Source organism: Melospiza melodia, chromosome 3, assembly GCF_035770615.1.
Source record: "Melospiza melodia melodia isolate bMelMel2 chromosome 3, bMelMel2.pri, whole genome shotgun sequence".
NCBI classification, from domain to species: Eukaryota; Metazoa; Chordata; class Aves; order Passeriformes; family Passerellidae; genus Melospiza; species Melospiza melodia.
In genome coordinates, this window is record NC_086196.1 from 69441891 (window position 1) to 69467128 (window position 25238).

Sequence of the window (25238 nt, forward strand, 5' to 3'; positions counted from 1 at the left end):
TAAGCAACAGAGCTGTAAGAGCTAGCATGATATGTGGACCTTGACTCTGTTCATCCATTAGTATTACAAATAGGATTTTGCCTTGTCTCCTTTTGTGTCACAGTCTAGTTGCTCAGTGCCCAGGAGTGCCCTGCTGTGCCTTCTTCTCCCTCCTCTGAGACAGGATGCTGAATATTACAGCTGGCAGTTTGTTCTTAGGAGAAGTTAAATATTACAACTTAGATGGTGAAAGAGGTTCTGTCAGCTCTGTGAGCTGGAAGCAGCCTTGGCTAATGCCAGCATCTCTGTGTGATCTGCTCTGGAGAACAGCAGAGCTCTGTCCCAGGGAATGCTCTGTGGAATCCTGTTTTGTCCCATCCTGCCTTTAGGGTGAGGACTTGTCACTTTGCATTTTAAAAAGGAATCTTAGAATTACAAAAACACTTTTGCCACGGGAAGGAAGCGGGAAGGAATGCAAACAGGAGACTTGGTGCACTGCTGTCTATAAATTGGCTGTAAAGCATGAGGTGAGGAGAGTAAGTTGGCACCTGGGTCAGTTGTGCCCTTCTGCAGCACTGTTGCAATGCATCCAAGAGCTGCTGACCTTTCTCTGCTCTGGGTGAGGGATAAAAATTCAAGCAAATATACTTGTGACCTCTCTCTCCTGGACTTACCCCTTCCTGAAATAGCTTTCTGATTAGACTTCACCATTCATGTTGTCCTTTAATTATTTGGGAGAATCTGGTTAAACCACATCTTTGTAATAACGTGTGCAGGCTGCTTTCCCTTGAAACAAGTTTTTGATTTGTAAAGTCTGCAGTCTGCCAGGGCGAAGTGGACCATCACTACATGAATTTCTGAAGTTACTTCCAAGGCTCTTCATGGGCTTCTTGAAGTCCCTTTTGAAGTAAACAGCCTTGCCAAAGGTTGGTACTGAATCAACAAAGAAATAATTGTCCGTAAGATGAAGTGGAGCTGTAAATGAGGTGTTAGTCACTCGGGGAAGGGAGGATGCTTGATAGGAAGCAAAAAGAGAGGAGCTGGTCAGTTGGACTGGGTAGCCCATGCAGGTAGTTAACCTCAAAGGCACAGGGATATTAGTTGCAGTTATTGCAAGTATAAAAGTGTAGCTGCTGCAGTTGTGTTGATGCTGCAATATAGCAGCAGGTGAAGTTACCCTACAGGGAGCTGCTGCCTGCTTTATTGGCCTTGGTGGTGGTGGTGGTTCTGTACCTCAACTTACGGGGAGAGGGCTCAGTAATCTCTTCTGTTGCACCATATGCTAATACAGTGCTGATAAGCAAGTGTGAAAAATGAAAGGGAGGAATACATTAATTGTATTTGTGCAATAAGGTATGCTATCAAAGGTAATTATTTCATGACAGTTTTAGTTATAGCAGTTGTTTTATCATGGAATAAAAGATGGCTTTAGGAGGCTTTTATTGGAAAGACAATTGTATCAAATTAGTACCAAATTAGATTTTTGTCTTTATAAAGGTGAGCAAACCCATGAGCAGTTTTAAATTGGTGTCTTCTACTCTACAAATGAACAAATCCTGTTTGAGGGTTAAAGAAGCTATTATTCTGTCCTTTATGCTGACAGCTTCATTACTGATTGGCCTACTGTTGGTATTAAAAAAATGTTTGGCTCCTTATGATCTTTGTGTATGCAACTATAATATTAATACAGACCACGGAACTGTTCATTAAGAAATGACTTTAAATGAGGTTGATGCTTGTAAATCTGGAGAGATACAGATGTTAAATGCTGCCATTCCTTTTCATATACAGCCGTATGGCTAATAATTTCCAAGTGGCTAAAGCTCTTGTTAGCAAGAGTGCTGGTGTGTTAAGAATGGCCCTATAAATAACTTTAAGAACTGAAGTTGAAGGTGCTTCTTTTAAAGACTATTGTTAACTAAACATTATTGCCAAACAGATGGAAAGCATTCACCAGCCTGATGTTTTTAGGTCTAATTATATTATCGCCAGTCCTGTACGGCTCAGTTGAAGAGGTGTATCCAGAGGCCAATTTATAATCATTTAGCCAACACCTGTTTGGGAGATATTGACAGTCAAAGGGCACATTTAAAAAAAAAAATCACATATGTTCTCGTATTTATTGCCTCAATGTGAACAGTGTCTAGTTGCAAACAAACTTGGGAGAAGAGGAAGGAGAGTGATTGTAAACACATACATGTTTCCAAACCATTTTTATCTTCTTTTGGCATCTTCTTGTAAAGTGGCTTTTATATTTTCTCTTGTTCTGTTGATTTTCTTTGGTTGGTTGGTGTGGTTTTGTGTTTTTCTTAAATTTTAATTTTACACCTATTGGTTAAGCAAGGATAACAAAACCAGTTTTGCAGTTATTATTTATTGAGTTGGTTTCCTCTGTTTCTGGAAGCCCTATGTAAGAGGCCTAAAAAGTTGTTTGGCAAACTCAAAAGACTGGGAATATTTGCCTTTCCTTACCATGCCCTTGAAATGGAAACTGTGTGTCATTCCTTTGTTAAAAGAATCTCAGTAGCACCGACTTCTGTTGATATTTTTCCCCCCCAAAGATACAGAAAGCTTTTAAAATTGTCTGCAACCCTAGTAAACGAGGAGGTCTTTGAAATGGGGAGGAGTCTGTGACTTCGTTTACTTTGGTGAAATATCGTGAGAGTGAAATGATTAGAAAATACTTCAGTTCTCCTTCTGATGTTCGAGATGCAATGGGGAGAGAAGTAGGTTTTGGATGCTGCCATCCAGAGACAGCAGAGCATGGCTGCACTGCTGCCCCTTGCAGCAGGGAGCTCAGAGAGGCTGGGTGGATTCTCCTTCTGCCACCTGATGAAGCCTTGTTGCTCCTGGTGCGTCATTCCTCTGCAAGAAGTCTTTGACTCTCTGACTTGATCTTCACTGCTCCTTGTTCGTTCAACCCAGTGTTGGGTAACCCCAGTGCCAGCAAAGGAGAGAAGCCCTTTAGGAGTTTGATTTTACAGCCTAAATATTTTGCTATAACTGTATGTGAATATTTATACTGGAAGCTTACAATGTCTGCTGTAAATAAACTATGAGGGCACACTTGTTCCTAGAGGAGGGTTGAGCTTGTGCTTGTGCTGCTCGTGTGGCTGTCTTGCAGCTGGTGCTTTTCAAGCACATCTGTATTCTTAGGGTTTGAAAACACTTAATTCCTGAGCAGGGTGACTTGAAGGCAGAGGGTTCCAGCTTTCTAAAGATGCAGTTTCCTAAATTTATATACACATGTATCTTTTTTTTGTTTGTTTGTTTTCAACACATAACCAAATGGAGCTTGCTAGGAGTGTAGGTGCTATTTAGTGCTTCTCTCATTGTTGTGTTTAACGTGCTTTCAGTAGAGGTGATGCACTGCTAGAAGAGATGCTCTTTGCAGCTGTAGGTGTTCTTGTCTCTGCAGCAAACCCATCCACTATTTTCTCTCTAAATAAATCCTCTTTTTTGTTGTTGTTACCCTAATTTTAGAGACCTATATCCTCAGTCATTTTTTTTGCTAAAAAAAAAGAAGACTGGTTGTCAAGTCTGTATGCTGCAGGGGTTTAATTTTTAAATTGATTATATAATTTCTTTTTAAGAGTGTTCAGCATTAGATTTAGGAACTATAACTAGAAGTTTTGTTCGCTTACTCCTGTGAATCCTAAATAAATTCTGATTACTTTTTGCTTAGGTTTTGCTTGTAATGGACACTAGAACACAGCAGACTTTTATATTGAAGGTGAGTAAAATCTTCTATTTTATGGCCTCTGAAATTACACCACAACACAAAGATCAGTTTTTATGTAATTTATAGAGGTATCCCTGCAATATGTTGTTGTTATGGTAATACATTTTAAGTGCTCTGGAATTCTTTTTGTCAGTGTTTGGTTGCATTCCTTTCCTTTTCTTTCTAATATCCCTAGTGCTCAGATGTGCTGGTTTAGTCACCTGAGATGCTTCTGGTTATTGAGGCCAACACCTTTGCAGACTTTGGTAAAAAATCACACATTTCATGTGCTGCTTTAAAACATCTCTGAAGCCTTGGTGGCTCAGGACTTCTGACAAAGGTGAAAATTCTCCTTAATCCAAGCACATTCACTGCACTTTGTGTTTGGTCTTTTGTAGCTGAGGAATATCCTGCTGGCCTAAGTGGGTTCTGGATGAAATGTACAACTGGCCTTCTTCAAATTTGTTTCCTTATGTTTTACATCAATAGTCTGAGATAACTGAGATAACCCACTACATTTCTGTACAGTTATTTGGTCAGAATAAAATTTTTGCATTACTCTTTTATGTTTCAGTAAGTGTTCAGATCAAGACCCCAATGTACTCAAGAGCATCTGTGATGCTGAGAATTGGTTTAGTTATGAGTATTGTTTTTGTGGCCATTTACTTCAGGCTCCCCTTGACATGAATTCCACTGCTAATGGCAGGAAGGATGGAAAAAAAGCTATGTCCCAAACATGAAGCTTTAATTACTTGTTAACATTTTGTGACTTTGCTTCAGATCTGGCTTACAACCCACCTTAACTTCGTGCATCGGCCTTTGAAATTGTATGTGCAGGATACAGCAAACCTGTTTGTTTCTCATAAAGGTTCATTTGTGAATATTTTATATTAGAACCTCACATTATCTACTGGCAGATAGGGTAACATTGAATTTCCCATGTAACTGCCTATGTTTATCAATATTGTAATAGGTCACACTATTGACATAATTTTTTTTCTCTTTCTCTCTCCCCTCCCTTCCACCCTCCCACATCAATTTTTTCACTTCTGGCAACTTCATCCCTGCACTACCTCCCAAAAATCATTGCCTCTCAAGGAGACTAATCCTTTCCTTTCCTTTTTATTGAGGTGGTTGCTGTCTTTAGTAAAGTAAAATGGAAGTGTGAGGATTACCTGTGAGGCTAAGGCATTCTTTTGTCTTTAAGACTTGAATTGAATTTTTTAAATAGTGTCTTTTGGTCACGCGCAAAAATAAAATTTTAAAAAAAGGTCACAGGGAAATAACTGAGTGTCATCCTGATGACTTAGTTTGAGAGAGATTCTAATAAAAACATTGACCCATGTAATTGATTTTAATGGCAGCTTTGTGCCATCTTCTGTTCTCTGGAAACGCGCCAGATGCCATCAGCACAGCCTCGGGGGACTGAGGGGCATAGAGCAGCAGATGAGTGGTTTCTCTGAAGCCCAGAGTAACTCGGATAGATTAGTTTGGTTGATAAACACAGAGCACAGCAGGCTCCAAAGGCAACTGAGGGTACAACTGACCTTTTTGTTCTCTGTCAGGGTCTAAGGAAAAGTAGTGAGTGCAGCAGGAGCAGAACGACCATCATCCCCCGCTGCGTGCCCAACATGGTGTGTCTGCACAAGTACATCATCTCCGATGAGTCTGTCTTCCTTGTGCTGCAGCACGCAGAAGGTTTGTCTCTCCTTTAAGCATATCGTTGAAAAGAGTCAAAGGTTTTTAGTTTTAATCAATGGTGCACTTCATTGTCAAATGAATCTCTCATACATCCAGTTAAAATATTTTAGTGTGGCAGAGAGGTGTCATGTAAGACACCCTGCTCTGTTCCTCTGTCCCTCCCTTTTCGCCTGTCATTCTGCAGTGAATCTGATTCCTGCTTCAAATGGCCTCAAATCCTTGAATTGTAGCAGTATTGAAGGCTTCCAACTGTTTATTTTCTACAGGAGAGGGAGTGCTTTGACTGCAACAACGATCTGCATTATTTACAGTTAGCTCTCATAGATAAAGTCTTTGGCTACTTTCGTAAACTTTAACTAGTAAGCCTTTTTAGCATCTTCTAGTTAAAATGACAAGTATTTGCACAAGAATTTAATAGCTCTGCTAAAAACCATGAACATTTTCCTGTTGATTAATATTGCTCTGATCTAGATTTTTAAGAAAATAGCTAGTGGCATCACACAGGAGTTCAAAGCAGAACCACAGAGTTGTGCCTTCAAACTATTTATAAAATTCCTGTTAAATGTACAGGGAACAGGTGGCACAAAATAATTACATTTTGATTTTTTTGTCTAACACCTGGATTTAAATATTCCCTAAATGTAATTACCCATATTTGTTTAAAATGAGTACAGAATATAAATTTTGGGGTTGCTAATAGTTATTTTTTTGGGAAATGTTAATAACTCAGACAGAATGGATGATGTGAAGAAACTAAGCTGGCTGATAGAGAAGATAATTTTATTATATTGAATATTATTTCTTTTCCTCCTTAATAACTTAGATTTTGGCTTTTTCATGAACAATTTGTCTTATGAGGCCAGCTAAAGTTAGCTTTGCAACAGGAATGAATGTTTCTGCAATGTGTGACTTGGTTTTGCCATGAGCACTGATGCAGGAAGAAAAGCCTCGCATTGCAGTAGTGCCTGATGGTGATCTTGGGAATTTACAGTGCTGGTCTGTACAGTGCAGCAGTTTTTTTGAGGTGTGTATATAATAATAGACACAATAATTGGGAAATTCTCACCTGGGCTGCAATCTCCGTATAAGCTGTTATATTTTTTTAGAGAAAAAGTATTTTTAAAAACCCATAACCAAAGAAGCTCCAAACCAAACACAAAATCCCACCCATAACCTTTGTCAGATACCAGCTGCCCTTAAAACTAGCATAATTACATAACTTTAAAAAGCCTTCCTAATACTTCTGCAGTTTCTGAAGTCCTACAGTTTTGGTCTTCCCTTTAGGAAGAATGTTCTTCCTTGAGACAGATGGAAAAGTGAGTGGAGTAGTCGTGATATTTGTGGGAGAAGTGGTCAGATGTAAGAACAAGTTTTAAGGAAGGCCTAATGTGAGCAGCTTACAACAGCAATCTTCTGGAATTGTTAATTTAATTGTGATAACAATAAGAAAAATAGAGACATTGCACGAACAGAGCTCTTTCATTTTCAAGAACCTACTGTCTGGGCTCAGAACACACAAAGGGAATAGAAGAGTGATATATTCTACTGTAAAGAGTGGTAGCTGGGGTACACAGTGATGAGTAAATTGCCTGAGAATGTATTCTACAAGTGTATTGCAGATGTAGGGCCTGATTCCAAATCCCAAACTGGGGCAGTGGCCACTGCTCCTCACCCTGCTGTGACACTGATGCTGGGAAGAGATTCAGGAGAAAGGCTTCTAACTCGGTGTGAATAAAGGATCAATAAAAATAGGGCTGAAGTTATGCTGCACTATTTGCAGAGTAGTCTTGCTCATCCCAGTGATGATGGTCTTGATCCGATCAGTCTTATGTTAGTAGTACTCATTCTTTAAATTACAAGGATAATAACACCAGGAATCCCTATAGACAAACCTATCTTAAAATGTTGTCCATCTCAGAGTAGATATGAATAGAGAAGGTGCTTGTAGTTGATGTTGGGAAAAGATAAAAATTTCTAAGACAGTACTTTTTAAGTAATAGTCTCTTGAAATTTTATTTAATGACTTATGAACGCTCTAAATATTCATACTCCAAGTAATTCTTGTAAGCAATAAGATTGTGCCAGTCAGATTTGTAAGTGGTGCTGATTTATGATGTTAGGTATGTTAGCTCCACCACTGTGAGTTTGAAGGGTAAAATACCAAATGTGTATTTAGTATACCCATTATAATCAACTTTAAATGGGTAGTGGCTCGTGTCGTAGCAAATTCAAAGGTTTTAATGTTATGAATGGACAATATATGTTTGCTAAGGTGCTCACTGGTTCATAGTAGATTTTATCTATATTATTAAGAGCAGCACTGTTGGGTTTTGTGTGGAATTCTGCAAGCTTGACCACTGACTCAAGAGGAAGACCTTGGTTGGTTGGTTTGTAAATCATGATGGTGTAACGTGCCTAGAATTGGTGAGTGAGGTCTTGGGTTCTTTTAGAGATTTTTCTCCCCTCCACAGTGACAGGCTTCAAGGATGCATCAGAAGCACAAAAGTCCATAAAGTTATCTTGTAGCTTTTTTGGAAAGCACTTGCCAAGTTCTAGTGTGGGAGAGAGCCAATCTGATGTTAATAAGGCCTCGCTTCTTCCTGGCACTACTAACAACTGAAATTTTAGAAACAGATGCTTCAAAATAGGCTGGGGGGCTTCCATGGGACATCAAAGTTTAAGTGGCTGTTAGAAGCTGTCAAATCTCTTTAAGCATAAACAAGCTGGAGTTCCTATCAATCTGGAGAGCACTCAAGAAACTTCCTGCTGAAGAGGCTTGCCGCATGCAGCAATTGATAGACAACACCACGGCAGCGCTCTGGCTTGCAAAGCCGGGGATTTGTTGTTAGGAGAGGAGATAATGCTAGCTGTAAATATTTGAGAGCAATCAGAAAATGCAGGGAAGGTGATACGCTCCTTGGCAAGTGACTTTTTCAGGAGGCTGCTTTGGAATAGTAGCTTTTGCTCCAAGTGCATTGGAACTTTGCCTAAACTAGCAAACCTTGCAGCAGAGATTCACCAGCAGCACTGGAAGTACAGGACTGCAGATGCAGGACTCTGGTGCTTGTAACTACTGTCATGTTGGAGATTAGGCAGGAGCTCAGCTTCCTGCTCGTGTGGAGCTGCAGCTCCACTGTGCGTGCCTTCGGGATGCTGTGGAATATTGTTGTTGTGCCATGGCAGTGCCTGTGTGTCTGCTTTGCTTTTGGCCTAGGAACTGTGCAAGCCCCACTTTTTGTAGCTGTTGCGTTAAGATGGTGAAGTTTACCAGGGCATGTCTCTGTTCAAAAGGGGGACAGTGATTCTTTGAAAACTGTAAAATTGTTCCTTTCCCAGCAAGGAAGGCTAATAATTCTCATGAGGTGCATGGTTTAGGATTGAAAGTCCTGGCCATATACAAATCCTTATGCGGTGATGTAGAGACTTGGGCCCAGTTTTGGAGAATAATTCAGGCATATGTCTTTCAGTACTATTTTTCTTCCCATCACATCACAATTATTTGGAAGTTTGGGTTGTTCAATTTGACTTTGTTTGGGATTTCCTAAATACAGTGACTGCTACATTCTTAGCTGCATTCCGGTTCTGTGAGAATTGCAGAACATTATTCCCAATACTTATTGGGAATAATCTCATGGGCCAAGGTAGCAAAAGCGATTGATTTATTTTGGAATATTATCTCCTTAGTCAGCCAGTCTTTCAGGATGTGAAACTGAAATGGGAAGTGTCTGATAACTGGGTAAAGAAGAATCCAACTGGTCATGAATTTTTCTTGTCAGCTGGAACAAAAAACATGTTTAGGAGACAAATGTGCTGATCTGTTAGGTTTCATTTTATTCTGTCTTATGTACTATTACAGTCTCTGTATTTTCTTTTTGGTGTTCCTACATCAAGTGCTATTAATAAAAAAGCTGCAGAAATGTTTGAAAGAATATAAAAGATTTCTAGTCAGCTTCATCACTTGGTCACTTTATGCTGAATTTCCTGTTGCTTATTTTGGACACAAACTTTTTAGATTCTGCCTTTAGAAGCAAAGGTGTAAGCTCCAGAATACTGGAAATGTGGTTAAGTATAGCACTGCTGATAAGAAATTTCTCACTGAATAACTGCAGAAGAATGTGAAACTTGATGATTTTCATGTGCTTATAAAACCAGAAAGACTGAACTAGACTGACTGTAGAATCAGTTCATGGTAGAAGAAAACAGACATAATAATTAGTTATGCTAATAATAGAGTTCTGAAATTGCATTAAACACTAATAAACTTTAGCTTAATACTGTAGCTTTTATAGTTATTTAGTCTGTTGGACTATCTGACAGTGACTGAAGCTTACTTGTTTGGATTGATTTCTGTAATTTTAGTTTTTATAGATTCCTGATACTATATTAGCATGGTTTGCTAATGGGTTTTCTTGATCTTACACAACACATGGGGAGAGGGGGAAAGATTATTAGTATGTCATTCATAAAGGCATAATTACATACGCAGATACAAATATCACTTTTGTTTGACCCTGGATTGAATGTTTGCAAAAAGGAATGAAATTATTGTTTTTCACTATAGAACACAATTATTGCATGACATTTATTTACGTATTTCCACTTGACCAGGAGGCCAGTCTTGAAATATTTGTATGTTAACATATTTGGACATAATTTTTGTTTTGTTTTGTTTACTTGTGTTAACTCTTAAGTGAAGTTGCAGTAAGTAGTCATTTCCAGTGTGGTTTTTAAATACAAGTCATGAATAATGAACAACTTCTTTTTGAAAACCTAAGATAATAGATTTGCAAAAATAAATGAATTGTTGCAGTTCTCCCTGTTTTCACAAGTAGACAGTGGTGAATTCTTGAACACTGTAAAAATAAAGAGATTTCTTTTTTGTCTTTTGCAACTTCTGTGTTTACTGAACCTCTCAAATCTGCCAGTGATTTTTCCGTGGATTTTTGAAGTATTGATCCCAACATGTCTCTTTTTCCTTCCTTAATCTTTCTTGGGTCTCCTTTAAGCTGCAGTAATCCAAGTAGAAGTCCAAATCTAGTGGAGGTTTCATGAAATCTTCCATGAAGTGAGGCAGAGGGAGCAGCAGACAGGATTTGTCCTGAGAGCAGCTGAACTTCTCAATAGGTGAAAAACCTAAGTTGTGCACAGATAATTCTTGCATTCCTCATATTGTGGGCCGCCCAGCCCCTTCTTATCTTATTTTGTACCCCCTACCAGTGTAGGGGTACAAAACATTTGGGTCAGTGAGAGCCATTCAGGAGTCACATGTAAAAGCCCACCTGGTGTCCAGTAATGACACAGGAAAAAGATGTGACAAAAGAGCACAGGAAGACGGTTTTGAGCTTTGTCTCCCTAGGTCAAAGCTCAAGGCAGGCCTCTGTTAGAAAGACCTTTTACAACTTCCTTCAGGGGAAGCACTGATGATGCTCATACTTGAATTAAAGCCATACCTGGAGGCTGAGGTGGTGCCAGGTTGTGCCAGGCACTTCCCAAAACTCCAAATATCTTATGTGAGTCTTCATGGTCTATGAACCTGCTTTGACACCTGAGGTTTGTGTTTTCAGCATAAATTTGTGACTAAACACTAGTAATATGTAGATGAAAATATTTAGCTTGTACTAATTAATCATTAATTAAAGTGGGATGGGGAGACGATATAATTTTTTTATTAGATAGTGTGTTTTATTAAATGCAGTAGGTGGTTCTCAAATTAGATTTTATTGTTTTGTATGAAATGGACATGAATCATTACATGCCTAGTTAATAAACTGGGCAGTTATTTTATTAAAAATAAATTATAATAAAAATAGTTATTTTATTAAATTGGGTAAAGTACTTGAAGTAATTTAATTGAAATTTTAAAGGAAATTAATTCTTCTGGATAAAAGTGTGAAAAGAGGACAAACTCTCACATATGTAAAAATTATGTATGTTCTCACTCTCTTTCTCATTCACTTTTCTGTTTTTTTAATCTCCCTGCCGTTTTATAGCAAAAATATGAATAAATGTAGAAGTATAACATTAGAAAAGAACTGCTGGTGATTATGGGATGGACAACTCTTATTCACTAAATCAGCTGCAGTAATCCTGGAGTGCTGTGCAAGCTGCAGGGCTCCGAGGGCAGGCTGCCTTCGCCCTGCTGCGCTGCTGTGTGACCTGTTGTGTTTAAAGCAAGAGGCCTCACCTGAAGGGCCTGCAGGGGCTCCCTGCTTCTCACAGGGCTGAGATCCTCCTGTGAGGCAGCTCTGGCAGGGCCAGGGCCCTCGGTGTCACCAGCACAGGGCCTGGGGTCACTTGTGCCCAGGCAGGCTCGGAGCCAGTCCCTGCCCTGCAGCTGTGCTGGGAGGGACCCAGGGGCTGTGCTCGCTGCTGAGGCAGGGCACACTTTGGGTGCATGTTGTGAATGCACCTCGGGGTAAGAATTTAAAGTGCTTTTGTTTACAGTGGTCAGTATAGCAGTTCTTGTTCCTCTCTCTGTGAGCATTGCTTCCCTTTGCTCCTGTTGCTTTATCTGGCATCCTTTCTCATCGCATTCTAGAAGGTGGCAAGGGTCATCCTGACCTGGTGCTAGCTCTGTTTGTACTTTGGGCAGAAACCAGGGTGATTAACAGACCTAAATTTTCATTTTTACCATTGGACTCAAGCTGTTAGAATTCCCTTTTAGTGGTTTTAATATACTTACTTTTACCACAACCAGTGAGATATTTTTTTCCCCTTGAAAAACAAGTCTTGTCTTAGCCAGGGGGATGGAGGGCAGGAAAACTTCACATTATATTATTCAAATTAATTTTTTAAAGTGTCAAGGTTTTTCTGTCTTTGATAAGTTTTATTTGAAATACCTGGGAGTATAGAAAATCTGTTCCTAGGCAATGATAAATAGTTTCTTCTTTTATTGTACTTTTTAAAGGAATTTTGCCTTATAAAGAGAGTGTTAAAAACCCCAAGCTATTAAAGAATGTATTTTGCAAAAATATAAAACTCTGGTTTATCCAAATAAGTAACAAAAACCCAACAAAAACCCCACCAACTTTGCAGATGCCCAGTGGGATGGATACTTATTTTTTCTTTTACAAAGATTTTGTTCAAACTCCTGCATTTTCCAGAATTTCTGTAGAGTCTTTGAAGTTGAAATGTCTTGACATTGCATTTCTCCCTAAGTTATCAAAGGAGACTTGCTAGCTTTAAGCCAAATTCTTTGGCACATACAAGAGGTACAGTAACTTCCTGATTTATTTTGCTAAAATTACGTTTTGAAGTCTGTGAGCTTTTTTAATGTGTGCAGCATTTGGAAAGATGAAGAGTCCTGGTTTGTATTTTTTAAATGTAACTTATTTTTGGAGATACCACTTCCTTAGATGCTGTGAAGGAGCTTTTTGCCTGTGTACCTTAAAGTATTGATAAATTCTTGTCTGGTGCAGCCAAGCATAAAAACCTTTTTTTGAATTCTAAAGTAAATAGAAGAATTATATCAGTATTTAACTAAAATCCCCAACTTCTTCAAACAGAGACACAGACCCTTAAAATGTCCAGCTAATATGGTAATTTCCCTTACTGAACTTGCTGTTTAGTTTTCAGTCCATTTCCACTAATGCTGCTGATGAGTTTAGAGCTGGGGTACAGAATTATTCAGGGTAGATAGAGATGGTGATGAGCACTAAACAATTTGATCTTTCCTGGTTTTTGCTTCTTTTGAGGCAGCAGGTGGAGAGTAGGGACCACTTTGCAACTTGAGACATGCTCTGTAATGAGACTTTACTGAAGTTTAGAAGCAAAAAAGCAGCATCTGAATCTCAGATGCAGCTCTTTAAATATTTATGTAATAATACAAATCTACGTGAAAAGAAAGTTGTAGTCCCTGAAATTATTTGCTGCTGGGGTAGCAGATCCAAATAACTCTGTGGATGTAAGGGTACAGTGACAGTGAGGATATTTTCCTGTTTCATAAAAAAAAATAATTCTATTTTTGAGTGAAATTAACCCCTCCCTTTTTTCTTTTTTTTTTCAGGAGGGAAACTCTGGTCTTATGTCAGTAAGTTCCTGAACAGAAGTCCTGAAGAGAGCTTTGAAATTCCTGAATCCAGAACATCCAGTTCAACTAAAATTTACCTGGAGCAACCAACACCAACTCCTAAAGAAACTGGTAGCAGCACTGATTCCAGAGAAAGCTATGGAGAGAGCATGCTGAAGGTGGTGCCACTGAGGAGCAGCCTGACACCAAGCTCTCAGGATGACAGCAGCACCCAGGAAGATGGTCAGGAGAGTTCCAAGTGGATGGACTCGGCATCCAGCTCAGAAGAAGAGTGCACCACTAGTTATTTAACGTTGTGCAATGAATACGGGCAGGAAAAAATTGACTCTGGCTCCCTAAGTGAGGAACCAGTGGCTAAAGCAGAGAGTGAAGGGCTGCACACCAAAGAGAGGAGTTCCTTGCAGAGGTGCAGTGTTGTTGGCAGTGACAGCTTCACCTCCCAAGCTGCGCCTCAGGAACGAAGGCTGTTCATCAACAATGCCGAGTCAGAAATAGCCAGCCCTACTAGGATACTGGACTCGTTGACTAGATCCAAGAACAGCCCCATGGAGCTCTTCAGGATAGACAGCAAAGATAGCACTAGTGAGCTCCTGGGGCTTGAGTTTGGAGAAAAGTTGTATAACCTGAAATCAGAGCCTTTAAAGCCATTGTTTTCTGTTCCAGATCATGACAGAAGCTTGGATGCCCTGGAGAGCAAGATGGGTGTGAAAGCTCATGACACTGTGAGCAGGGGTTCAAATGACTCTGTGCCAGTCATCTCCTTTAAGGATGCTGCTTTTGATGATGTGAATAGCATTGATGAAGGAAGGCCTGATCTCCTAATAAACTTACCAGGCATGTCTGATGAAACAGAGGAGCCAGCCGTGTCAAGGCCGGCAAAGTTTACAAAATCTGATAGGGACGTGTCAGAAGTAAAGTTGTTGGAAACACCGGATGTCTTGCAATTAAATAATTCTGCAGAGCCATGCAAAGCATTTGATCAAGAGCCAAATCATGTGGCACCAGAAGTGGGTGATCCTGCCCACAAGGAAGCAAATGAGCAAAGTGGTGTCACTCAGGGAGCTCTTGGGACCCTCTTTTCATCTGACCAAGAGGTAGGTGCTTCAGAAGATGGGGCTCTGTTCCAAGAGCTTGGGGCCTGCTCCTTAAACATGGCAAGCAAAGAAGAAAGTTCATGTGTTTCCAACCCGCTCTCAGGTGCTCCAGAGGTTAGCTTGGACACAGACACGCTAAGGAATGAAGGAGTGTCGCTGTTTTCCAGTCAAACTGAAGACAGCAGAAAAGAGGAGGCAGACTCAGCTATGTCACCAGCAGCTGAAAGTAAAAAGACTGCACCAAAGAAGGAAGACAAAATAGCAGGAGCAGGGCAGAAGGAAATACATCAAATTTTTCAGGACCTCGACGAAAGATTAGCGCTAACCTCCAGGTTTAATATCCCAGAGGATTGCATTCAAAGATGGGCAGCTGAAATGGTGGTAGCCCTTGATGCTTTACATAGAGAAGGAATTGTGTGCCGCGATTTGAACCCAAACAACATCTTATTGAATGATAGAGGTCAGGAACTTTTGCAAATGCATTTCTTTTTATTCGCTGTTGCTTCCAATTAACTGAGTAGGCGTTTTATCTTGTAATTAGTATCTTCATTTCCTGTCTAGAGCTTCATTATCAGTGCAGCAAATTCACCCCCAGTAATAGCTTCTAGTACTTAATGATGCCATTATTCTTAATGATACTGTTTTTAGCTACAAAAGGAGTAATTACAGTTCACTTCTGCAGAAAATGGAAGGGAAAAATGTTTTGATTTCTCCTGTCGTTTTGTTTTTAGGACACATTCAGCTAACGTATTTTAGCAGGTGGAGGGAGGTTGAAGATTCCTGTGACAACGATGCCATAGAGAGAATGTACTGTGCCCCAGGTTAGAGCAATCACCTACAATGTTTCACTTGGAAAGTAGATTAGCAGCTTTCATTTTCTCTTGTAGTCTCTGTAGCATACAGCTTGAGATCACGCGATATCTGAGTTTTCTTTGTCTCTTTTCCTTAATGTTTTAAAAAGCTACAGGGCTCATAACTGCTTTATTGTTGAACTGTGGTGGTGTTTGTTATGTCATTTCCATAACGTGTAATTGTACTGAATGTCTTGTTTAAGCAAGTTAGGAATGTTCTGTTTTCTTCTAGTTATTTCCTGTGTGTGAGTACATCTTGGTAAATGAAAAGAGCAAATGAGGCTGAAAAAGTGGCACTAAGACCCTTAAAAATATAAAAATTTATACATGCAAAGGACATGGGTGGTGGGGGAGAACCACAGAGGTTTGAAAAATACAACCCTAATAGGCTCAGAGATGCCTCTGACATTTTTGATGAGCTACAGTGGGCTTTGAAATAGTTTAGAGAGCTCTTTCCTTAGAACTGCTTTCATCAATCATGAGGGTGATAAAATCAATATCTCTTGGGATCTTATAGCAAGGATGGCACTTGAAACAGAGCCCTCCCTCTTTTCCTTTTTCCAGTTTATTTTCTGCTAATACAGTGGTCGGTGATTTTTGGCAGTGACAGCCAAAAATCAGGTGTTTCATGTATAGCTTAATATTTTTAAAATTTCATAGTTAACTTATAAAAACTATGTTTAGACTCGAGATTACTACATTTTCATTCCAACCTTGAAATGCCAGCATGACTTTCTGAAGAGTGCATGGTCTGGCCAAGCATTGCAACTTGGCATGCAGGTAGTCCTCAAGCTCAAGGTCTGCAAATGTGTGTTTAGAAAAATTTAGAATAAGAGTTACCAGCCATGGAAGTTCTGAATTTAGTTTGGCATTAGGTGTTTCTTCTGTGTTTTTGTTCTTCAAGTGAAATGCTGCAAGGAACTGCCTCTGTGAATAAATGTGGTAGGGTCTCAACAAACTTTGAATGTCAGCTTCTTGAGATAAGTGAAAAATAAAATCTTTTCTATGCAAGTCAAAAGGGCAGGTATCACAGAAAATAATTCTTTTCACCTATCAAAGTAAATCCAACACCTTCGTTCTACCCTCAGGGCACTTTTATTAAAGAACAAGATAATTGGGGATCCCAGCAATTACTGTGTTTGTTAAATAGATGGCTGTCCTGGAGGCCAACATGTGTGACAACCTGTTAGAGAGGTGTTTTCCTGCCTCCCTAATGCAGCCACGAACAGAGCGCTCCCCAGTCGAGTTCCAGCAAAGATGGAAGTGCAGCCTTTTCCCACCCTGTCATCATTAATGAGCTGTGAAAGTCAAAGCTTAATTTTTCTGTACTTTAATGAGGATCCAAAGAGAGGTGCTTTTTGCCCCCTAAGCCCCAACCAGCCAACTCCTGCAGTAATTAAGTGTTTAGGGAGCAGTTGAAATAATATTTAGAAGTCCCCAAATGCAGGAATGAAGTTTTGCACACTGTCATTATTTCCACCTCACAGCACAGGTGTGGTACCCATCCGGGCTTTTTTTGCTGGAGTTGCCCTCCCCTCTCTGCCCTCTCTGCCCTACCCCAGGCTGCATTTGCTTTGTGTGTCTGCAAGGTGAGGATTTGCAAACGCAAGTATTAGATGTATTCAGGGTGGATGAATTGGTACTGCTCCGTGATTCTTGCCTTTCAGATTTCTTGATCTTAATGTTGCCTCTGTGAAGCATGCTGGTACTTTAGTGTAACTGTTACATGTTAATTTTTAGTAGGAGAGTAATAATTGGTATAATTTAGAAGCACAAAATATATTTTGAATTCAAGTGTAATTCTTTTATGAAGAATGATTCAGTAATGGTGTGTAGCTGTGTCCACAGTAGCTTTCTTAGGGCTACTGCTGCTGGTAAATGTTGTTTTAGAACTTTTGAGCAGTGTTAAAAGAAATAATCACGTTAATAACCTTTCTCTAGGTTCCAGTATTACTGGGGGCAAAAAAAACTTCATTTGAATGATAGTTTTTTTCATTTTGAGGAGTGCACTATGTCCCAGAACCCCTTTATCATGAAAGCATTTCTCCTCAAGCTGCTTCTTCCAATAAGGATTTTGAAATTATATTTGTCCTTCAGTTCAGTACACTAGGAACAAGTTTTGAGGTTTCAATATTATTTTTTAAGTTTCTTTTTAATAAGTGTTTTTCACAGCCTGGTTTTGCTTTTTTTTTTTTTTTTTTTTTTCCTGAAGGAAATGCTGTAGTTTTGTAGAAGTGAACAATTATCTTCACAAAATTTTATCACGTCTTATGATTTCTCACTGTAGTAAAACACAGTGTCTAAAATAAGTGACTCAAAGTGAGTCTTTATCTCGTTTTGAATTTTCCCGGTGTTTTCAGGATTATGTGCTGTGTTGCCCTGTCTCTGGATAGTCAGCCTTCCTTCTCCTTTTCTCTCCTGCTGAAGGATGCAGTGAAACTTGTCTTGTAAAAATTTTGTGTTTGGCTTGCTGTGTGCTTTTAACAGAGTTTGAGACAGAATAGGTTTGGATATGATAACTTGTATTCTACCTGATTTCAACAATTTAGTGCACTCTTTCATAGTATGCAAGAAAGGGAAGGTGTCTATCAATAAACTGTACTTTTTAGAGTTTGCTGTTGGAGACTGAGAACAGATGAGTTTAGGGCTGCAGTTTTTTTCTGCATTGATTTTTGAGGAGCAAATTTTGCAGGCAGAGAAAGGGGAGGATGAATATGAAATTTAAACACATTGCAGGATATCTTCAGTTTAAAAGAGGTAGAAAATTGTATTGAGAATTACATGAAAATTTTAAACGTATTTGAAACACTTGTGTCTTTTCAGTTGTTGAGGTTTCGGGTATTGTTTTTCTACAGTGTAAGTTATAAAATGATTTGCAGTGAAGTGCATGAAGATGTATTTAAATCTTAAGCTGTTTTATTTGTTGAAAAAAACCATGAAATCTAAATTCTGCAATTTATATATTGAAAACTAATTGCTAGATGGGCTAGGGATAGTAATGTATTAGTGATGAAGCTTTGCAGGGCCAAGGGATAATAGTCCACCTGTGTGAAACTTGCTTGTGGGATGTAGGATTTTGTGTTTAAGGCTTTCTGTGCACCAGAGTGTAACCTTGCATTGAGGTAAAGCAAAGCAGAGTGGGTACAGCAGCAGTGATCAGATCCCTGAAGAGCAGCGACTTGTTCAGCTCCTGTTGTCCTGGGAGAGGTGGAGAGGCAAAAAGACATTATGCAGTGCATATTTAAATGCAACGACTATAAATGCAGAAGTGTCAAAAAGACGAGGGAAGGGAAGGAACAGTTTGAAAAGCTGCGTCGCGCTCCCTGCGAGCAGTATGATTAGTTCTGTGTGAAATAGCGATGGTTATTTCGCACGGTGCCTCAGTGCGAGCGGGGCTGCGTGTGTTGCAGGAGCGGCACTTCCCCGCTGCCGACGGGAGGTGGCATTGTACCATTAATGGATGCTGCTGTCGCCCTGCCTGCCCCTCGTTTGCTTAACTTCTCCTAAGAACTGGAGACGGAAGATGCGGCTCATTTGTAATGATTTGCGCATCAAGAATTGTGCTCGTAAGCTGGTGGTGTGTTACGGTGCTGCCGGATCTGTTGGTGTGGCTGGGTTACTCTTTACTGCTGTACAGTTCTGCTCAATTTAAAAAAAACCCAAAAGTTCCTGAACCAGCTCTGGCACCAGCAAAGCTGTCTGCAGATGCTTCCAAGTAGTGTCTGTGCTATGCTTTGATTAATGCCCAAATCAAATCTTTGCTGTTCACCTATGATAAGTCAAATGTTGTTTCTCTAATTCACAAGGGAAATGTTAAATTATAAATCATACCGTATAAACTCAACACCACTTCAAGCAAAACTGTGGGAGGTTTGGCTAAGAATGACCTATTTGCTTTTAAAGAAGAAATTAAGCACTTGTAACTGAGAATTTCTGCTGTGTTAATATGGCTAAGGTGACTATAGTGAGGTTTATGTGTTTTGTTTCCTTTAACTTTCCCCCGCTTTGTAGTAATTTTGTTTTCTGAACATTTTAAAGTGCGCTGAGCAGCTGATGTCTGAATACAAAGTTATTAGCAGATCAGATGAGAATGATTCACTTCTGTTTAAACAGCCCTTTGCTCTCCATGCCCCCTGAGAACTCTTATCACATATTTGTCCAAAAAATCCCCACGAAAACTAACAAAAAATCCCTTGCTTTATCCACCTGCCTGGTGGCTGATAGTATCAGCAATGTATCTCTTTATCTCTTGGTTAATGTGCCTTGGTATTCTGAAGGGGGGAAAATTCCAGTAACAGATTCAATTTACATGGACAGAAACTTGAGCAAATGCCAGCCTAGCAGGGGGGCCATTATTCTGCTCTATAAATAAGTTTAAAAAAGAAACACACACACACTAACCTGTGAATCAACATGTTTTGGTCTAATTGAGAGAAAAGCAAGATAGATGAATTTTGAAATGCAAATTATCACCTTCTGTTATTTTAAGTATTGGTTTTGCCAACATTGTGATCTTAAATATAAAGAGTTGTTAACTTTTAAATACAATAATAATTGTATTCCATCCGTGACAGTCACAATTTAAAAAATAAAATTGGTAATTTTTTTTGTAAAAAGCCATTCTCAGTATGAGAATACCTGTGAGAAAGACAGAATTGTCTACAGCCGTTGCCTAGTCAAGGCTGTCTTCGGGTAAAGCAGATTTAAGTTGAGGATTTTCTCATGAAGAGAAATCTTTAAGGTACTTTTTCAGTCTAACCTGTGAACCTTGTAGAAGCAGCTTGCTGGTCTGACATCTTGTGTAAATATGATGTGTGAATGAGATGTTTTATTTACACTCCCCGAGTTCTTGTTCCAGCAGCGGGGATGCTTTCTGTTGCATCCCTGTAGTGTTTTTGGAGGACGAGGTTTCAGAACTGGGCTGCCTTTAGAGTCTTTTTTCTTTCTTGTTTAAACAAGTTTTCACCAGACTGTGTTTACTAAAAACTGGAGATTTGCTGCTTGAGATCCTAAAGCCAAAGGGAGCTTAGCCTCCTAGAAAATGTAAGTAGGAAACTGGCCATCAGTAATGCTTCGTATTATTCTGAGGCTTTCATAAGCTGTGTGCTATAATCAAGTCTTATTTACACAAAGTAGCATTCACAGAAGCCTACAAATAAATATATGGTAAATTTGGTTTTATGTAACCTGCTGTTACTTGTGCACAGTGCAAAACCTAAACAAAAAGAAGGAATTGTGTGTAAAGGATTTTGTTCCAAAAAAAAAAAGACAAAAATGTTTCAATGTACAACCTGATTTTTGTACTCCCAAATAAAGATGTCACTTTTGCTCTTAAACAATTGAATATACAGATGCAAAGTGCAGCTGGTCACCTAAAATAGATGGCATGAAAATAAAAATTGCTAGTTGATATTATTAGCCTGCATGCTATAATTTTTATTTACTGAATAAGGAAAAAGATTATTTGCCTCTGTTTACCAAACAGACATTTGATGCAGAAAAACCTGCATATTATTTGTGTATGTGTTTTTCAGTAGGAGTTTGCAGGCACTCATTAAATCTGCTATTCTGTATTATAGTAATTTAATTTGAGTAGATTGTTTAAGAAGCAAAATAACCGTGGTGGATTAAAGTGCCATTGACCCTGAGATGTGTCGAGGGGTGGGCTGGTCTCGTAGTTATAGTGTAAGACTGGACTTCCTGCTTTTTACCTCTAACTCTGTCCTAGATTTTTGTGTGACATTAATGTCTCAGGATTATCCAAAAAGGAAAAGAAAATATCTGGATAGGTGAAGGAGCTTTGGACATCAAAATCAGAAGGATGAGCTAGATTTGAAAAACCCTGGCAATAGGAAGCAGGATCAAACACAAACATGAAAAATAAATGGCTGGTGTGAATAAGGTCTGAATGTGCAGAAAAAATTCCTGTGAAGCTGGGAGTAGCAGTTTTTCAGCAACTATTTGGAGTGGGACAGCTCTCTAGAGACCCCAGAGTGTCCCGCAGAAAACAGTGACAACTGACTGCTCCCTGAATAGCAAAATGTCATGAACTTGGAGTTGGTAATTGAAGGCATAGGTCTGGGGAGAGCATCAGGTACTTTCTGAAAAAAGTCTGATCCCAGGCTTGTTGTAAGTACACAGTGTGTTTCAGGTGAAGCACATGGTCTTGTGGTTTTTCTTAGACTCTGTAACTAGAATAAGCAGTAAGATGTACCAAGCTGTTGATTTGTAAAAATTTGATATTTTAGTCTGGCTGTCATAAATGCCAGTTGTTAACTCCAGAAGAAACTGTACTTACCTGTGTTTATTTATGTCTGTTGTTATTAGTAGTATTAACATTACAGATGGGACTAAACCTTGAAGATAGCATACAAGATGCCTTGTGAAAATAAGCGGAGCTGGCTGTGAGGTTAATTAATGTTTGCTTTGTTTTGATAACAGAACAGTCATAAAACTTTGTCTCTTTCGTCATATGATTATTTTAGAGGAAGTTTTGATTCCATCTTGGGCCACTAAAAGAAAGAAAGAATACAATTCCCTCTATTTTTATTCTTTTTTTTTTCCCCCAAAGAAGAGCACAGATGCTTGTGTTTTTGAATAACTTTTAGATGAAACTTCCTATTTTCATACTCCATTTGATCTTAGCAAATGTTCATTGGACTTGCCTCACTACTTTATTGTTTAAATACCATGATAAACTTCTTATACTTAAATATTGATGGTTCAATACTGTGCTTTATAAATTGCTGAAGCATTTTAGGCAAAGCATTATGGCCAGATTGCTTGTGGGATGTTCTATTTAGTGAGTGTATCTTATGGTATCTTGGCTGACTGAGTCTGTTGCGAGTGAATTAGGTTGGAATTATTTTAGTTGATTCTCTGCAAATGTTTCTTTACATATATAGATATCAAAAGATGATAAAACAGTAATCTTTTAAAATTAAGTGAGTGTAAGGTAAATAGAATTTACAGAGTCTCTAATGGTTTTTCATGCAATGTTTATCTTAATGGCCGCAGAAGGGGAAAACATTGTATTTATTTTCAGGGTGTTGAACAAGTCCAATTCCTCATGAACAGTTTCAGACACCTGATGGTAGTTCAGATTTGCTCCCTATTTTCCTATCAGTGCAGAAATGATACTTGAGAGTATGCTGTTCCTGCTTGCAGTGTGGCGTAAGGGGAAAGCCTTTCCTGACTCCTGGGTGTCTGAGGATGCACTACATCCACCTAGCGCCAGTTTTTCTGTGAGCTGACTGGAGATGCTTTTTTTTAAATTTTTTTTTAATTACTGTTTGTCCTACAAAATTTTTGATGAAGTTTTTGTTCTTGGTGATCTGGCCTGAGTTGCACAGAGAATGTCTAAGGCCTCCTGTAAGCCTGGCTTCTTCCATGTTAACTACTGTTTGCCTGTGCTGGTCATGAGGCATTATTGTCAGCCCTGGAGGAAACTGTGTTTGGAAGAAAATGTGGCAGGTGTTGTAGTAACAGCCTTTGAAATCCTTCAGCAAGAGGGGTATATATAGGGTATAGATTTCAAGTTGCTGTGTAAAGAATGAGAAAAGCCTTGGTTTGCCCTCAATAGCTTTATTGAGAATGTGTGTTCAGGAGAAGGGAAGTTCTGCTTTTTCTTCAGAACTGGCACTTCTGTTTAAAATACAAAATGTTGTCAGCTATGTCTCCCTTATCAGGAAGTAAGGTATTGCTGTGTATAATGCAAATATTGAGATAAGTATGGAAACCATAAAGAAATGGCCTTTCAGTTGAGACCAGCTGCTCTGGAAGGAGGACAGTGCAGGGTAGTGAAGGTGTTTACCTGCACCATCTGTCTCTGTATAAACCTGATAGCATTTTACAAATCCCCTTCCCTTCAGTTATCCCAGTGGCTGCCGTTGGAATTGCTTTGTGCAGGAATTTAGCATTGCTGTTGACTTGTGCTTCGTGGTGCTGGATGTCATGGCCATGCTTTGGGAAGGAGAAAGAGGAAAGCTCTCTCTTTAATGAAATTGCAGTAGAGTTGAAAGAGCTATTAACTTTTTTTCACCCTACTTTATTATTTCTCTGATTTTCTATTTGAGGATGATAGGAATGTTTTTTTCTGCAAATGTTGTTCTGCCAGTCCTAGAAGCACCAACACCGTACATGTGTACACGTTTATTTTTGTACAAATCTGGGTAAGGTCCTTGACTTCAAGGTTCATGAAGGAAAGATTTGGCACAAATATCCCCATGTTATTCACTTAAGCTTATGTGTCACTACCATTTATTGTCTAAATTACTTTGCTGATGGATTGAGATGAAAATGTTTTCTTAGTGAAGGCAGATATTGTAGTTCAGATTTATTGCAATATTGAAGCTTTAAAAAAAGCATATGCCCTGTGTGTATATTACATTAGCCAGCTACTCTGTGTCCCTCAAAAGCACTTCATAATCTACAGTTTCTAAATTTTCCATGATGTTTAGTCAAGATAAAATGCAGTAATACTGATGTGGTATCCTGGACTTATTATGATCAGTATTGCATCAGAAATCATGAGACCTGTTTGAAGGAAGGAAATGTAAACAACATATGTTTATTTGTAGTGTACACAGTGATTTTTAAATTTTCTTTTTTTTTTTTTAAAGGAAAATGTTTATTTTAACATGAAATAAGGAAACTTCAGAACATAGGGAAAGCAGCTGGAAGGCAGACATTGCATAATAGGAAAAAAGTTGAGCTAAAATTTAGTTTTTGTAAAGAAGGGGACTCAGGTGTTGCCCTCAGCTGAGTCTTCCATTTTGTGTTCTGTGTTGGTTCAGATGACTTGTTATGCAACTTCTGCTTGTGCATGAGAACCCAGGCAGAGCCCTTCAGCCCTGGGAGAAATCCGTGTTACTTGCCTGTTCTTAATTTATTCCACTCATGTCATTTTGGTGATGGCCAAAAGTGGATGGACTAGTTCAGTGCTGCTCTTGTCAGAGAACTGCAGTGACATTTGTTTTGGCTTGGCATATATTGAAAGTGTTCTTCCAGTTGAAAATATGAGCTTGAATTTTGAGGAAGTGGACTCTGGTTTGCTTTTTGACTCTTATTCTATATATGTCCATTTTCATCAGTGCTGCTTCCTGTAACGAACAGTTCTGTGAAAGGAGGCACTTTGACTTTGGTTCTTTAGAGAACTGGATCAACATCTCTGATTGCCAGCATAAAGAGAAATAGCACCAAAACTGAGTAAAACTTGTCTTTTAGAATTTCTTTTCTCTGTACTCTGAATGATGTATTTTTTTCACATTTAGGTAATTTTTTTTTCAATTGGGCTGTAACTCATGAGGTCCATTCCCACTAAACACCTTTGGGAAAATTGAATTATTTCCTTCTGTGGCATTATTCTAAAATTTAAGGTGTGTCAATATGGGATAGTTAGTGGAACTGAGAATGTAGTAGTCAATCTTATTAATTCTTGGCTTTGTTGTCCTTATTCTGTAAGAAGTGTGTAATTTAATTTAAAAATAAAAATCTTCACTTGTTGGGAAGAAATCTTCCTTGAACTGAAAAGGCAATTCCATGTAGTAGGTTTCACTGAGAATTGCTCTGAATACCTTTCACCAGCTGGTTTGTGTAGAAAGGCCCAACGTTGGGGTTTCTTTCTTTCTCTTCTTCTAAAGGATAGTTACCTAGAAGGTTAGACTTTCTGAAGGACTTTAAAATTAAATTGCAAGAACACATTTTGATTTTTACACAAATTCTCTCAGTTTACTGTAACTTCAGCTTCATCCTGGTGCTCACATGGGATCTTAAAACATTTTAAAAATGGCTGTAACTATCCTGATACAGTTCCTCTTATAGTTGCTGTTCCATCTTTGTAAAAGTTTCTTGGTGCTGATAGG

General features: G+C 38.9%; 1 protein-coding gene across 1 annotated transcript in view; it reads left to right on the top strand.

Moving 5' to 3' along the window:
* The window catches only part of RPS6KC1 (ribosomal protein S6 kinase C1), an 85158-nt gene that overhangs the window by 51920 nt on the left and 8000 nt on the right, over positions 1-25238 (top strand). The window contains exons 10-13 of the mRNA XM_063152165.1: positions 3665-3712; positions 5266-5398; positions 13407-14984; positions 15256-15345. Coding sequence (XP_063008235.1) covers positions 3665-3712; positions 5266-5398; positions 13407-14984; positions 15256-15345 — 1849 coding nt within the window. The remainder of the gene's footprint in view (positions 1-3664; positions 3713-5265; positions 5399-13406; positions 14985-15255; positions 15346-25238) is intronic.